The sequence below is a fragment of the Orcinus orca genome, chromosome 5, assembly GCF_937001465.1.
Source record: "Orcinus orca chromosome 5, mOrcOrc1.1, whole genome shotgun sequence".
NCBI classification, from domain to species: Eukaryota; Metazoa; Chordata; class Mammalia; order Artiodactyla; family Delphinidae; genus Orcinus; species Orcinus orca.
The window spans coordinates 23,584,267-23,600,608 of record NC_064563.1 but is presented as its reverse complement, the minus strand read 5'-3'; the positions used below and the strand labels follow the sequence as shown (position 1 = coordinate 23,600,608).

Sequence of the window (16,342 nt, the reverse complement as noted above, 5' to 3'; positions counted from 1 at the left end):
TGATAGACTACTCAACACATGGTTGCTACAAACCTTCAATTTATAAAAAACGTATGTGTGAAGTGCAATAAAACAAAGTGCAATAAAATGAAGTATGCCTATACAATCTTCCAAGAATGATCAGAAAGTTATAAAAACTCTAAACAGACTCATTACTAGAAATTGAATCAAACATCTAAAAAATCCCAACACATAAAAGTCCATGACCAGACATCTTCACAGGTGAATTCTGTCAAACATTTAGAGAAGACTTAATACCTATTCTTCTCAAACTATTTCAAAAAACTGAAGAGGAAGGAACGCTTTCAAAGTCATTCTATGTGGCCAGCATTACCCTAATACCAAAACCAAAGACACTACCAAAAAGAAAATTATAGGTGATTATTACTGATGAACATAGATGCAAAAATCTTCAACAAAATACCAGCAAACCAAGTGCAATAATACATTAAAAGGATCATACCTCATGATCAAGTAAGATTTACTCTAGGGATGCAAGAATGGTTCAATATATGCAAAGCACTCAATGTGATACACCTCATTAACAAAAAGAAGGATAAAAATCATATAATCATCTCAATAGATGCAGAAAGAATTCTGACAAAATTCAACACCCATTTACAACAAAAACTCTCAACAAAGTGTTATAGAGGAAACATACCTCAACATAAAGGCCACATATGACAAACCCACAGCTACTGTCATACTCAATGGTGAAAAGCTGAAAGCATTTCCTCTAAGACCAGGAGAAGACAAGGATGCCCACTCTCCCCATTTTTATTCAACAGTTTGGAAATCATTGCCAGAGAAATTAGGCAAGAGAAAGAAATAAAAGTCATCCAAGTTGGAAAGGAAGAAGTAAAAGGGCCACTGTTTGAAGATGGCATCATACTATATATAGAAAACCCTAAATACTCCACAAAAAAACTATTAGATCTACTAAATGAATTCAGAAAAGTTGCAAGATATAAACAATATATAGAAATCTGTTGCATTCCTATATAGTAATAATGATCTATCAGAAAGAGAAATTTAAAAAACAATTTCATTTACAATTGCATCGAGAAGAATAAAATACCTAGGAATAGATTTAAACAAGGAGGTAAAAGATTTGTACTCTGGAAATTATAAGACATTGGTGAAAGAAACTGAAGAAGACACAAATAAATGAAAAGATAAACTATGCTCACAGATTGGAAGAATTAATATTGTGAAAATGTCCATACTACCCAAAGCAATCTCCATTCAACGCAATTCCTATCAAAATATCCATGACATTTTTCACAGAACTAGGACAAATAATCCTAAAATTTATATGGAACCACAGAAGATGCCAAATAGCCAAAGCAATCTTGAAAAAAGAACAAAACTGGAAGTATCATGTTCCCTGATTTCAAACTATACTACAAAGGTACAGTAATCAAAACAGTATAGTATTGGCACAAAAACAGATACATAGATGAATGGAACAAAACAGAGAGCCCAGAAATAAAACTATGCTTATATGGTTAATAATCTATGACAAAGAAGGCAAGAATATACAATGAGAAAAGACAGCCTCTTTAATAAATGGTATTGGGAAAACTGGACAGCTACATGTAAAAGAATCAAACTGCTTTCTCATACCATATACAACAATAAACTCACAAAAGATTAAAGACCTAAATGTAAGACTTGAAACCACAAAACTTCTAGAAGAAAACATAGGTAGTATACTCTTTAACACTGATCTTAGCAATATTTTTTGGATATGTCTCCTCAGGCAAGGGAAACAAAATCAAAATAAACAAATGGGACTAAATCAAACTATAAAGCTTTTGCACAGTGAAGGAAACTACTATCAACAAAACAAAAAGGTCACCCACTGAATGGGAGAAGATATTTGCAAATGATATGTCCAATAAGGGGTTAATATCCAAAACATACAAAGAACTCATACAACTCAACATCAAAAAACCAAACAACCCAATGAAATATGGGCAGAGGACCTGAATAGATATTTCACCAAAGAAGACACACAAATGGCCAACCAACACATGAAAAGATGCTCAACATAATTAATCACTCAGGGAAATGCAAATCAAAACCACACATGAGATATCATCTCACATCTATTAAAACGGCTATTATCAAAAAAAAATAACAAGTGTTGGCGAGGATGTGGAAAAAGGGGAACCCTCATGCAATGTTGACGGGAATGTAAATTGGTGCATCCACTACGGAAAATAGTATGGAGGTCCCTCAAAATAATCCAGTAATTCCACTTCTGGGTATTTTTTCCAAGTAAACAAAAACACTAACTCATAAAGATACATGCACCCCTATGTTCACAGCATTATTTACAATAGCCAGGATATGGAAGCAACCTAAATGTCCACCAATATATGAATGTATTAATATACAGAAATGGTGATACATATATAAAATGGAATATTACTAAGCCATAAAAAAAAGAAGTCTTGCCATTTGCAACAACATGGATGAATCTAGAGGGTTTTATTCAAAGTGAAATAAGTCAGACAGTGAAAGAAAAATGCCATATAATTTCACTTACATGTGTAATCTAAAAACCAAAACAAATGATCAAACATAACAAATAACAGTCATAACAGAGAACGAACAGGTGGTTGCCAGAGGGGACGGGAGTGGTGAGGTGAGAGAATTAGATGAGGGAGATTAAGAGGTACAAACTTGCAGTTACAAAATAAATGAGCCATGGGCATGAAATGAACAGCATGGAGAATATAGTCCATAATAATGTAATACCTTTTATGGTGACAAATGACACTTAGATTTATTGTGGTGATCATTTTGTAATGTATAGAAATATCGAATCGCTATGTTGTGCACCAGGAACTAATATGGTGTTTTAGGCAATACTTCAAAAACAAACAAGCGAACAAACAATCTCACAGAAAAAGAGATCAGATTTGCAGTTCCCAGAGGCAGGAGGCGGGGGAGAAGAAACTAGATGAAGGTGATCAAAAGGTACAAACTTCAGCTATAAGATAAATAAGTACTAGGGATGTAATGTACATGATAAATATAATTAACACTGCTGTAGGTTATACATGAAAGTTGTTAAGAGAATAAATTCTAAGAGTTCTCGTTACAAGGAAAAATTGTTTTTTCTTTTATTTTGTATCTATATGAGATAATGGATGTTTACTAAATTTATTGTGGTAATCATTTCATGATATATGTAAGTCAAATCATTATGCTATACACCTTAAACTTATACAGTGCTGTATATCAATTGTAAGACTGGAAGGAAAAAAAATAAAGTACAATATTGCTTCCCCACTTACTCCTTTCAGGTCTCTCAGAGCATCTCCTTCGTGACTTATCTCCCCTTCTCCTTAAGCATCTTTTGGCATTCATTTTACACGTAAAATCTGAGTCCTTGTGTATGTTTTGGGTTTAGGAGAAGGTGAGGGAAGATGGATGACAGAGAGAGGTAAACACACTGAGAGATGCTCCGAACCCTCAAAAAAAAAAATCTTGAATATATCTAGAGTGTAAATATTTTAGGGAAAATTCTGCCAATCTTCTTTAAAAAATTACTACACATTCTACTGCAATTTTAATATCTGTAGTGGTAGGAACAGTTATAGTTTTTAATTTTTTTATTATTTCTTGTCATAAACTATAATTATCTCACCTCAACACAATGAAGCTGAAGCAAACTAGCTTTGGCTGTAATTTTATATTACTGTTAAAAGGAAGCACCTAAAATCCTCACTCTGTTTATACAATCATTAACGTTTCACTGAAAATGTGAAACGAACTCAAAAGAAAAAAATGTTTATACATTAAATATGATGGTCAAAAATGTACAGAAGTGCCAACTGACTTTTTCTGGCTTCCTAAGATCCTAAAAGAGATGTTATGGTATAGAATAGATGAGGAAATTAGTCCAGTACCATTTTATCCGATTCCTCTCAAATATCTGGTATTCTATCCAAATATTTCTATTGTACTAAAACTGAAGCAAATGCTATTGAAACAAGTACCATATTAATTACAATGAGAAAACCTTTGTGTTTTACAGATATTGTAGACAGTTCCATTATTCTGTACAGCACAATCATAAGACGTGGAAAAGATAACTCATTCACATCCTTATTGAACTACATAATTCAGGAAACAAATTATTCAATACAAGGCAGGAAATGTGTAGTTATGACATTCATTAATGACATTTCAAGAGTCAATGTGGTCATCTGAATATGCCTCTATAACAAAAACAAAAATTTTACTGTTGTCAAACTAAAGTGCAAACATTAATTTAATCATTCATGTTCTATATAATATTATGGTTTTGAAGAAAATAAAAAGGTCCATGCGAAAATGGATTCTCTATTAAGCATTATTTCTAACAGGAATTTTTTAAAAGGCTAGTGAGAAATTTTTTAAAGGCTAGTGTTTTATATATCCTGGGAAAGAATTTTTTTAAAAGAAAGAAAAAAAAATCCCCCACAGAGTTGGACATATCTAGAATTCCCATCTATATATAAACACTGGCACTTTCCTCATCTCAGAAATCTCATAAGAAATAAATATTTATTTCATGAATTATTGATCTGTCTCTTAGGATCCCTGTGTGAATATGAAAATGATCAATCTCTTTTTTAAAAGCTTAGAGCATAGAAGGCATTACATTTAGTTTTCTCAGAATTAAAACTATATTATAACTTTTCTACTTTCTACTTTTCACCTAAATTTGATTTTCATAGATAATTAAGACTGGAAACCTCCCTCTTTTAGATCTCTCATCACACAGGCAGAGGTTACCATCACCACCACCCTCCATTTACGTCTGTTTTCTTCATTAAAAATCTCAGACATTTATGCTGGCAGCTTTGGAAAGTACAGAAAACTGTTTATGTAGTTAGGCTGTTATGGGCAGTCCCCAGCTACGAGGTGGTAGTAGTTTCCTGATCCTTTTTTCACAATATCAAAATGGTTCCAAGGGTGATGTCATGTCATTGGCAGAGAAACTTTTCCAACTGAATCTTTTCTTTCTTACTTTTTTCTTTATTTTTTTCAACTCATCCAATTATTCAAGGTCATAGTGACCCAAGCACTGAGGTTTATATGCACAAAATTATGATCCCTATTTAGATTGTAAATCAAATTCGTTTCAGAAATGACTTGTTTTCATGTGCAAATTAGGTGATGTGCTCTTCTTACATTTAACGTGTTTGTATAAAAATACTACCAATAGAGGACTGGCAGCGAGAACACAGGCTGAAGGGGTTAGTGCGCCACGGCTAGCAAGGAGGGAGTCCAGGGAAAAAGTCTGGACCTCCCAAAGAGGTAAGGAACACAGGAACACAACACAACCCATTAGCAGAGAGGCTGCCTAAAATCATAATAAGGCCACAGACAACCCAAAAGACACACCACCAGACGTGAACCTGCCCACCAGAAAGACAAAATCAAGCCTCATCCACCAAAACACAGGCACTAGTCCCCTCCACCAGGAAGCCTACACAACCCACTGCACCAACATTAGGCACTGGGGACAGACACCAAAAACAACAGGAACTACGAACCAGCAGCCTGCAAAAAGGAAAACCCAAACACAGTAAGATAAGCAAAATGAAAAGACAGAGAAGCACACAGCAGATGAAGGAGCAAGGCAAAAACCCACCAGATCTAACAAATGAAGAGGAAATAGGCAGTCTACCTGAAAAAGAATTCAGAATAATGATAAAAAAGATGATCCAAAATCTTGGAAATAGAATAGAGAAAATGCAAGAAACATTTATCAAGGACCTAGAAGAACTAAAGAGGAAACAAGCAATGATGAACAACACAATAAATGAAATAAAAAATACTCTAGAAGGGATCAATAGCGGAATAACTGAGGCAGAAGAATGGATAAGTGACCAGGAAGATAAAAAAGTGGAAATAACTACTGCAGAGTAGAATAAAGAAAAAAGAATAAAAAGAACTGAGGACACTCTCAGAGACCTCTGGAACAACATTAAATGCATCAACATTCGAATTATAGGGGCCCCAGAAGAAGAAGAGAAAAAGAAAGGGACTGAGAAAATATTTGAAGAGATTATACTTGAAAACTTCCCTAATAAGGGAAAGGAAATAGTTAATCAAGTCCAGGAAGCACAAAGAGTCCCATAAGGATAAATCCAAGGAGAAACATGCCAAGACACATATTAATCAAACTATCAAAAATTAAATACAAAGAAAACATATTAAAAGCAGCAAGGGAAAAACAACGAATAACACAAAAGGGAATCCCCATGAGGTTAACAGCTGATCTTTCAGCAGAAACTCTGCAAGCCAGAAGGGAGTGGCAGGACATATTTAAAGTGATAAAGGAGAAAAACCTACAACCAAGATTACTCTACCCAGCAAGGATCTCATTCAGATTTGATGGAGAAATTAAAACCTTTACAGACAAGCAAAAGCTGAGAGAGTTCAGCACCACCAAACCAGCTTTACAACAAATACTAAAGGATCTACTCTAGGCAGGAAACACAAGAGAAGGAGAAGACTTAGGATAACAAACCCAAAACAATTTAGAAAATGGGAATAGGAACATACATATCGATAATTACCTTAAATGTAAATGGATTAAATGCTCCCACCAAAAGACACAGACTGGCTGAATGGATACACAAACAAGACCCATATATATGCTGTCTACAAGAGACCCACTTAAAACCTCGGGACACATACTGACTGAAAGTGAGGGGACGGAAAAAGATATTCCATGCAAATGCAAATCAAAAGAAAGCTGGAGTAGCAATTCTCATATCAGACAAAATAGACTTTAAAATAAGGACTATTACAAGAGACAAAGAAGGACACTACATAATGATCAAGGGATCAATCCAAGAAGAAGATATAACAATTGCAAATATTTACACACCCAACATAGGAGCACCTCAATACCTAAGGCAAATACTAACAGCCATAAAAGGGGAAATTGACAGTAACACATTCATAGTAGGGGACTTAAACACCCCACTTTCACCAATGGACAGATCATCCAAAATGAAAATAAATAAGAAAACACAAGCTTTAAATGACACATTAAACAAGATGGACTTAATTGATATTTATAGGACATTCCATCCAAAAACAATAGAATACACATTTTTCTCAAGTGCTCATGCAACATTCTCCAGGATAGATCATATCTTGGGTCACAAGTCAAGCCTTGGTAAATTTAAGAAAACTGAAATTGTTTCAACTATCTTTTCCGACCACAACGCTATGAGATTAGGTATCAATACAGGAAAACATCTGCAAAGAATACAAACATATGGAGGCTAAACAATACACTACTTAATAATGAAGTGATCACTGAAGAAATCAAAGAGGAAATCAAAAAATACTGAGAAACAAATGACAATGGAGACACGACGACCCAAAACCTATAGGATGCAGCAAAAGCAGTTCTACGAGGGAAGTGTATAGCAATACAATCCTACCTTAAGAAACAGGAAACATCTCAAATGAACAACCTAACCTTGCACCTAAAGCAATTAGAGAAAGAAGAACAAAAAAACCCAAAAGTTAGCAGAAGGAAAGAAATCATAAAGATCAGATCAGAAATAAATGAAAAAGAAATGAAGGAAACGATTGGAAAGATCAATAAAACTAAAAGCTGATTCTTTGAGAAGATAAACAAAATTGATAAACCATTAGCCAGACTCATCAAGAAAAAAAGGGAGAGGACTCAAATCAACAGAATTAGAAATGAAAAAGGAGAAGTAACAACTGACACTGCAGAAATACAAAACATTATGAGAGACTACTACAAGCAACTCTATGCCAATAAAATGGACAACCTGGAAGAAATGGACAAATTCTTAGAAATGCACAACCTGCCAAGACTGAACCAGGAAGAAATATAAAATATGAACAGACCAATCACAAGCACTGAAATTGAGACTGTGATTAAAAATCTTCCAACTAACAAAAGCCCAGGACCAGATGGCTTCACAGGCGAATTCTATCAAACATTTAGAGAAGATCTAACACCTATCCTTCTCAAACTCTTCCAAAATATAGCAGAGGGAGGAACACTCCCAAACTCATTCTACGAGGCCACCATCACCCTGATACCAAAACCAGACAAGGATGTCATAAAGAAAGAAAACTACAGGCCAATATCACTGATGAACATAGATCCAAAAATCCTCAACAAAATGCTAGGAAACAGAATCCAACAGCACATTAAAAGGATTATACACCATGATCAAGTGGGGTTTATTCCAGGAATGCAAGGATTCTTCAATATATGCATATCAATCAATGTGATACACCATATTAACAAACTGAAGGATAAAAACCATATGGTCATCTCAATAGATGCAGAGAAAGCTTTCGACAAAATTCAACACCCATTTATGATAAAAACCCTGCAGAAAGTAGGCATAGAGGGAACTTTCCTCAACATAATAAAGGCCATATAGGACAAACCCACAGCCAACATCGTCCTCAATGGTGAAAAACTGAAAGCATTTCCACTAAGATCAGGAACAAGACAAGGTTCTCCCCCTCACCACTCTTATTCAACATAGTTGTGAAAGTTTTAGCCACAGCAATCAAGAAGAAAAAGAAATAAAAGGAATCCAAATCAGAAAAGAAGAAGTAAAGCTGTCACTGTTTGCAGATGACATGATGCTATACATAGAGAATCCTAAAGATGCTACCAGAAAACTACTAGAGCTAATCAATGAATTTGGTAAAGTAGCAGGATACAAAATTAATGCACAGAAATCTCTGGCATTCCTATACACTAATGATGGAAAATCTGAAAGTGAAATCAAGAAAACACTCCAATTTACCACTGCAACAAAAAGAATAAAATATCTAGGAATAAACCTACCTAAGGAGACAAAAGACCTGTATGCGGAAAATTATAAGACAGTGATGAAAGAAATTAAAGATGATACAAATAGATGGAGAGATATACCATGTTCTTGGATTGGAAGAATCAACATTGTGAAAATGGCTCTACTACCCAAAGCAATCTACAGCTTCAATGCAATCCCTATCACACTACCACTGGTATTTTTCACAGAACTAGAACAAAAAATTTCACAATTTGTATGGAAACACAAAAGACCCTGAATAGCCAAAGCAATCTTGAGAACGAAAAATGGAGCTGGAGGAATCAGGTTCCCTGACTTCAGACTATACTACAAAGCTACAGTAATCAAGACAGTTTCGTACTGGCACAAAAACAGAAATATAGATCAATGGATCTATATTAAATTATATTTAAAAACTACAAATCTATATTAAATTATATTTAAAAACTACAAATAGAACTACCATACGACCCAGCAATTCCACTACCTGGCATATACCCTGAGAAAACCGTAATTCAAATAGAGTCATGTACCAAAATTTTCATTGCAGCTCTATTTACAATAGCAGGAGATGGAAGCAACCTAAGTGTCCATCATCGGATGAATGGATAAAGAAGATGTGGCACATATATACAATGGAATATTACTCAGGCATAAAAGGAAACGAAATTGAGTTATTTGTAGTGAGGTGGATGGACATAGAGTCTGTCATACAGAGTGAAGTAAGTCAGAGAAAAACAAATACCGTTTGCTAACATATATATATGGAATCTAAGAAGAAGAAAAAAAAAAGGTCATGAAGAACCTAAGGGTAAGACGGGAATAAAGACACAGACTTACTAGAGAATGGACTTGAGGATATGGGGAGGGGGAAGGGTAAGCTGTGATAAAGTGAGAGAGTGGCATGGACATATATACACTACCAAACATAAAATAGATAGCTAGTGGGAAGCAGCTGCATAGCATAGGGAGATCAGTTTGGTGGTTTGTTACCACCTAGAGGGGTGGGATAGGAAGCGTGGGAGGGAGGGAGATGCAAGAGGGAAGAGATATGGGAACATATGTCTATATGTATAACTGATTCACTTTGTCATAAAGCAAAAACTAACACACCCTTGTAAAGTAATTATACTCCAATAAAGATGTTAAAAAAATACTACCAATCTCATAATGACTGATATTTAAAAGAAAAAGTTAGGTGTTCAAATATTCAAATCGTATGATGTGTTACTAACAGTAAATAAGTTTCAAGAATAAAAAGTAAAATTTCAAACCAGAAGTCATGGTTTCTATCTAAAAGCTGATTTATATTACATTCTATCTAGACAAGTATGAAAATAATTATGTAGAATTAAAAACATATTTCAAATAAAATGGTAATTAAAAAGCACAAAATTGTTTATACACCATTATGAAAACAAATGAAAAATATTAATACTCATATCTATATACCACAAGGACATAAATACTGAAAGCAACTATGAATGAAAACAATATGAGAAGGTAGTGGGATTATACTTGATTTTTAAAACTGTTTATAATTTAAAAGTTGTTATTCCTAATAGCATGAGATTTAGAGAAAGTAACTAAGAAATAAACTCACCTTTACATACTTTTGTCTATAAACACATTATAAACAATTTATCATTTATAGATTATGTATATTTTTTCAGACTATGTATACTTTTAAATGAAAAAAATGGCTTAAATATTAACATTCGCATGAAGGTTATGACTTACTGACATTATAATCATCTCTTAGTAAATAAAATAATAAGTTAAATTACAAAATATCATATAAAAATCCTTTCATCTTTTATGATGGTTAAATAAAAAGGGTATACCTAAAATGAGTAATCTGCTTTCTTTCCTCATTATCCTGAACACAGAGGAAAATATGATATTATTTAACTTTAACATATTCCTAAAGTATTAGCATTAGTTGAATGCTTATTTATATAATCCTTTCTCAAATTTTATATTATACCAAACATAATTTTTACAATAAAAAATTACTTCATTTTTACTGCCAAATAGAATCATAAAATCATGTCACAGAAAATATAATAGGATCATCATACTGCTTGAAATGCCAGAAACAGTGATAGCCCAAACTGAAAATGTTTCTTGGAAGACTTAAAATTTCTTAGTACACACAGGTCTTTCTAAATGACTGAGGACTAGAGCTTCTTTTCTTATGAGAAGTCTTTCAATCGCTTTGTAAAACTCCTATCAGCATTATCCTGGAAATTTGGAAAAAATTGGTGAAAACAATGGAATCACTGAATATCAGGCCTCACTCACAATAACTAAATTGTGACCAAGCACCCTCTTTAAAGACATTTAAATTTCATTAAAATATTACATTACCAAGGAGAAATAGCACACTATTTAGTTATAGATGTCCAGTTGTAAAAGTCCATTTATCTGCCTAGGTACAGTTACAGGAACCCACAGAAATTTTATGACTATTTTGCCCTGACAGAAGAAAATCTACCTCACCATTCCCAAGAATAATGCTAGGTCATTAGATTATTTATAGACTCTGACATTCAATCACAATTTATTGAAAGGCTAATATATGTGCTGGACCCTGGCAAAACAAAAAGTGAACAGGATAGATATGATTTCTGTAATTCCTAGGCTAAAGACCCAGTGAGAGACGAAAAAAAAAAAAGTTCAGTTCCATCCCTGTTCAACGTGTGGTATTATGTTCTGTGATGGACAAAGTTCCAGATATTATAAAGGCATTCAGGAGACTTAAGGAGTTAAAGCAAAGTTGACACGTAAAAGATGAACAGCACTGATAGATGGGTACAGCAAGTGGGAATTAGGTCAGAGAACTCCAGAATGAGTGAAATGCATGTACAGAAGACTTGCAGACAGAGGACACATGAAACATTTACAAAGTTCAAATTAACTCAGTATGGCAGGAGCTGAGGGAGAGAATTGAGAATGAGATATTCTGTATAGATATTACAGTATCAGGAGTGGGGGAGTAGATAGGATGGTAGACTTGGGACCCCTAAACCAGAAGCAAAATTAAAAACAAAAAAAAACCAAAAAAATAACCAAGTTGAGAATGTGGAACTTCATACCTAAGTCTATAGAGGGCATAACACAGGTGAGTAATGTAACTGGGTTTCTGCTTCAGCAGAATAGTCGAGTTCCAGACTGCTAGTGGGTGATTGCTACTGGTGGGAGGTTGCAGGTGGCCTGAACTAAGGAGGTTGCTCTTGACTCTAAGCAAATTAGACAAACCACCATGCATGGGAGTTAGAAAGGATGTCTTTTGGATTGGGAATGGGAGGTAAATACGGTCAAAACAAAACCCAGGTTCTGGTTAATCAAGTGGGTGGAAGGAGAGGCAGAGCTGAAGGTTCTGACCTCCAGGTCTTGTATGACACACAGATAAATCCAACAACTGGGTATTCACACCCACAGCTCAGGAAAGATAGACGCTACAGCAAGGATTTGAAAATAATCAGCGCTGCTGACTTGGGAATGAAGCAGATTACCTAAGAATGCATGTAGCTGGGAAAAAGAAAGATGTCTCAGACAGACACCTGCAGAACACTTAACTAAAACAATGCAGGAGACCTACTAGAGAATGGACTTGAGGATATGCGGAGGGGGAAGGGTGAGCTGTGACAAAGCGAGAGAGTGGCATGGACATATATACACTACCAAACATAAGGTAGATAGCTAGTGGGAAGCAGCCGCATAGCACAGGGAGATCAGCTCGGTGCTTTGTGACCGCGTGGAGGGGTGGGATAGGGAGGGTGGGAGGGAGGGAGATGCAAGAGGGAAGAGATATGGGAACATATGTATATGTATAACTGACTCACTTTGTTATAAAGCAGAAACTAACACACCATTGTAAAGCAATTATACGTCAAATAAAGATGTTTTAAAAAAAAAACAACAATGCAGGAAGAGGATCACCCAACCCCTGAAACCCCCTACACACACAGAGTGTTAAATTTTAAAAATGTATATTAAAAAAAGAAAGAGAAAGAGAGAGACTGAAAAGGCCAGAAAATTATTAGAGAAACCAGCAGAGCATCATGGAAGCAAAGGGAAGTATTTCAAATTGGACCAAATGGGATGAACATCATCAAATGTTATCTTTGGATGAAAGAGAAATGAGGGCTGATGAGTGTCTGCTACTCAACAAGGATGTCACAACAGACCTTGACAGGAGCCATTCCTGGGGGTGATGGGAAGAGGAATAGTGGTAGCAGTGAGTCGTCTCTACTTTAAAGAGTGTGGCTGTGAAGGGGAGGGAAAAAGACAGGCAGGCTGGGAGGCAAGGTAGATTGAAAAGGATGTTGCAGTTTGTGTTGGCTGGGTTTCTAGGATAAGAAAGGCTTGAGGGTCTTTAAAATGCTGATGAGACTTAGAGCTGGGAAAACTGCTACCAGACAGAAAGAGGAGCCCACTGGGAAGGCTCTGTAGGAGGGCTGGAATGGGATGAAAAGCAAGGTGGAAAGATTAACTAGAGAAGGGGAATCTACTTCCTCCATTTTTATGGTGGAAAAGCTGCCAGTGTGGGCTTTTCCTTGAATGTCTTCCCATGCAGATAGCTTTTATTGGAATTCAGGCTACTCACTCCACTGAAACAGCAGACCCCATCTCCCCATCCTCTCTTCCCACAATGCAAATTTATCTGGTAATCTCTTTTCTAGGTATTTATGAGTAAGCCAGGCATCATCTTATTATCTCAGAACATTGTTTTAAGCACTGTATTACTAAACATATATGTGTATGTTTGTGTGATATATGTGTGTGTATATACGTGTATATATACTTATATGTATATATAACAATTCATTTTCTATTTTAATTAGGTTCCGGCGATACAATCTTATTACAAATTTTGCAGTCAGTAACACTGTCAGCAAGCTCAATTATACATGTTCCAAAAGCACATAAAATTTCATTAGACAAATTATATCTTTGTCAACTATAATCCATCAACCTTGTTATAGAATAAGTGCAAGAGGAAGCATTCTGGACCTACAGTTACACCCCAACGTTAAGAGAGCTATTAACTTTGACAACGGTGACTCAGGTGAAACAAATGATCCCTTACAAACCTCAACATTTCTTATTCAGAGAGGCTACTCTGTATGAGGGAAATGTGGCTCACTCTCAAGGAAGCTGTTACATTAAACACTAAACTGAAATGTGCTACAAATAGAATAGAAAGTTATCCATCTGCTGAGGAAAAATCATCAGTTTGATTAATCTAAATGAAACCAGATAATACACTGTGTAAAAGATGAAACTAGTAAATTGTCGGCACCAAAATAAAACCTCTTAAAGATATTTTAAAATTTCTTTTTATTGAAGTGTACTTGATTTACAATGTTGTACCAATCTCTGCTGTACAGCAAAGTGACTCAGTTATACACATAGAAACATTCTTTTTTTAAAATATTCTTTTCCATTATGGTTTATCACAGGATATTGAATACAGGTTCCTGTGCCATACAGTAGGATCTTGTTGTTTACCAAGCCTCTTAAAGATATTAAAGAAGGAGGGGAAGGAGGGAAAGGGGGAGGAGAAGAAGTCATTCTATATATTGCTCCATAATCTATCTCCAAGAAATAAGGAAACAGAGAATGGTCACTGTGACTCACCTTGGTGGGTCCATTTCCATTAATTGCCACTGGTAATGTTTCATAAAACACATTCTTAGCTCTGGCTTTGCCATTTTCAAATTTCAGAACAACTTCATCTGGGTTAAAAAGACAGATTTTAGTAATTTAAAATGTGTGTGTATGTATTCATATATACATATACATGTATATATATATCTCTATCTATACAGCTTGTTTTTGTTATAAAATTTCTCACGCATGCTATTCCATGTGCTACACTTTTGGAGACTTGGCCTGCTCCAAGTCAGCAGATATCCAAAATGAAGGACAACACTGACACAGATATGGATTCTGAGCACCTGATTTTCTCCAACCTGGTGCTGGCAAACTGAGGTGCTAAGACACCAAGGGGTCTTGGTGGAAGGAAAGCATCTTTGCAATACTGCCTCTGCCTTTTGAGAGTGACATAATCCCAGATGAGTTAAATTACTGTCTCAATTTATTCATCTATAAAATGGGATTCTTGCCTGCTTTTCTAGGTTATTATAAAGATAATAACAATATATGTATGGCAAATAGAAAACTGCCAGGCATAAGCTAGGTTTCTACAACTGGCCATCACTGATAGTATTTCCAGTTCTTGAAAATCAGGCCTAATGTAAATTCCAGGAATATACAAGTCACATGGGAGCAGAAACATTTTTCTGTTTTGTTTTCAAGTTCCTTTCCTCACATTTCCAGAGCACTCCAAACTAAATGCCTTCCATTCTAAGAATCTTTTTACTTATGAACTGCCTTGAAGAACTGTACTGAACTGCAATGTATTTTTAATTTCTGAAATATTAATGCATTAATGTATGTTTATTTTTAACGTATCAATTAATTAAATTTAATGTGTTAATGTATTTTTATCAAGATACATGTCTATCAGGAAAACACATATAGGCATGCACACACACACACACACACTCACTCCACAGTGTACATGTCTCGTTACCAGTTACCTTTAACCTAGGTTAAAATACTCTAATACTCCTGAGTAACTCACAATGTAAAGAGCTGATACTGAAAACCGTGTAATAACAAAGTGTAATTAATTCAAAACTATATCTACAGTCCCCAGATGGTGAGATACTAAAGTCTAAGTTACCTAAGGGCAGAAGCATCTCTTTGTACTATTCTTAGGAAATGATTTTAACTGAACATATTTATATCAAGCTCAGCTTGAGTACAATGTTTATTAAAAGCTGCAATACCTACACATCAATCTTAGTCATAGCCCCAAATGAATATAACAAAAGACAGACAGTTGAAAACACAGGTGTTCATTTGCACACATGAGCAACCCAGTATTTACGAAGCATACCTACAGCTCCATTTAAGGTCTGGAAAATTTTGCATTTGTGATCCAGTGTGATGTTAAGAGCTTCCTAAAAATAAGAATAGAAAAAATATTAAAAATGACAATAAAAACAGCAAACAACACTATCATGTTAATATAGTTTGTTTTTTTAGGGAATTTAAAGATTCTTTACATAAATTATTATACCAACCTTCTTCAGAAAGACCCCTGTTATGTTAAGCTGTTGAGGTTGGGGATTATTATTATGCAGCATAACCTCTCTGACTGCTACAGTAGGTTTATAATTAATCAACCTAATCATAAAGATTAATCTGCTTTACAAATCTTATTCTCAATGTAGTTTTTCAGCTACATTGCTCTGTCATAATAACACTCCTAAAATTGTCTTTGCACGCTGTTATGGATTGAATTTTTGTGTTCCCTCAAAATTCCTATGTTCAAGCCCTAACCCTCCCTCTGTCTCTGTCTCTCTTGTCTCTCAGCAAGAAGGTGGCTGCCGTCTATAAGCCAGGAAGAG

At 35.0% G+C, this 16,342-nt stretch overlaps 1 protein-coding gene across 2 annotated transcripts in view; it reads right to left on the bottom strand.

The window, feature by feature from the left end:
- PLOD2 (procollagen-lysine,2-oxoglutarate 5-dioxygenase 2) overlaps positions 1 to 16,342 on the bottom strand; it is a 106,603-nt gene that overhangs the window by 29,610 nt on the left and 60,651 nt on the right. For both annotated transcript variants that reach the window (XM_004278205.4, XM_004278207.4), the window contains exons 6-7: positions 15,829 to 15,892; positions 14,502 to 14,599 (exon numbers count right to left, since the gene is read on the bottom strand). In XM_004278205.4, coding sequence (XP_004278253.1) covers positions 14,502 to 14,599; positions 15,829 to 15,892 — 162 coding nt within the window. The remainder of the gene's footprint in view (positions 1 to 14,501; positions 14,600 to 15,828; positions 15,893 to 16,342) is intronic.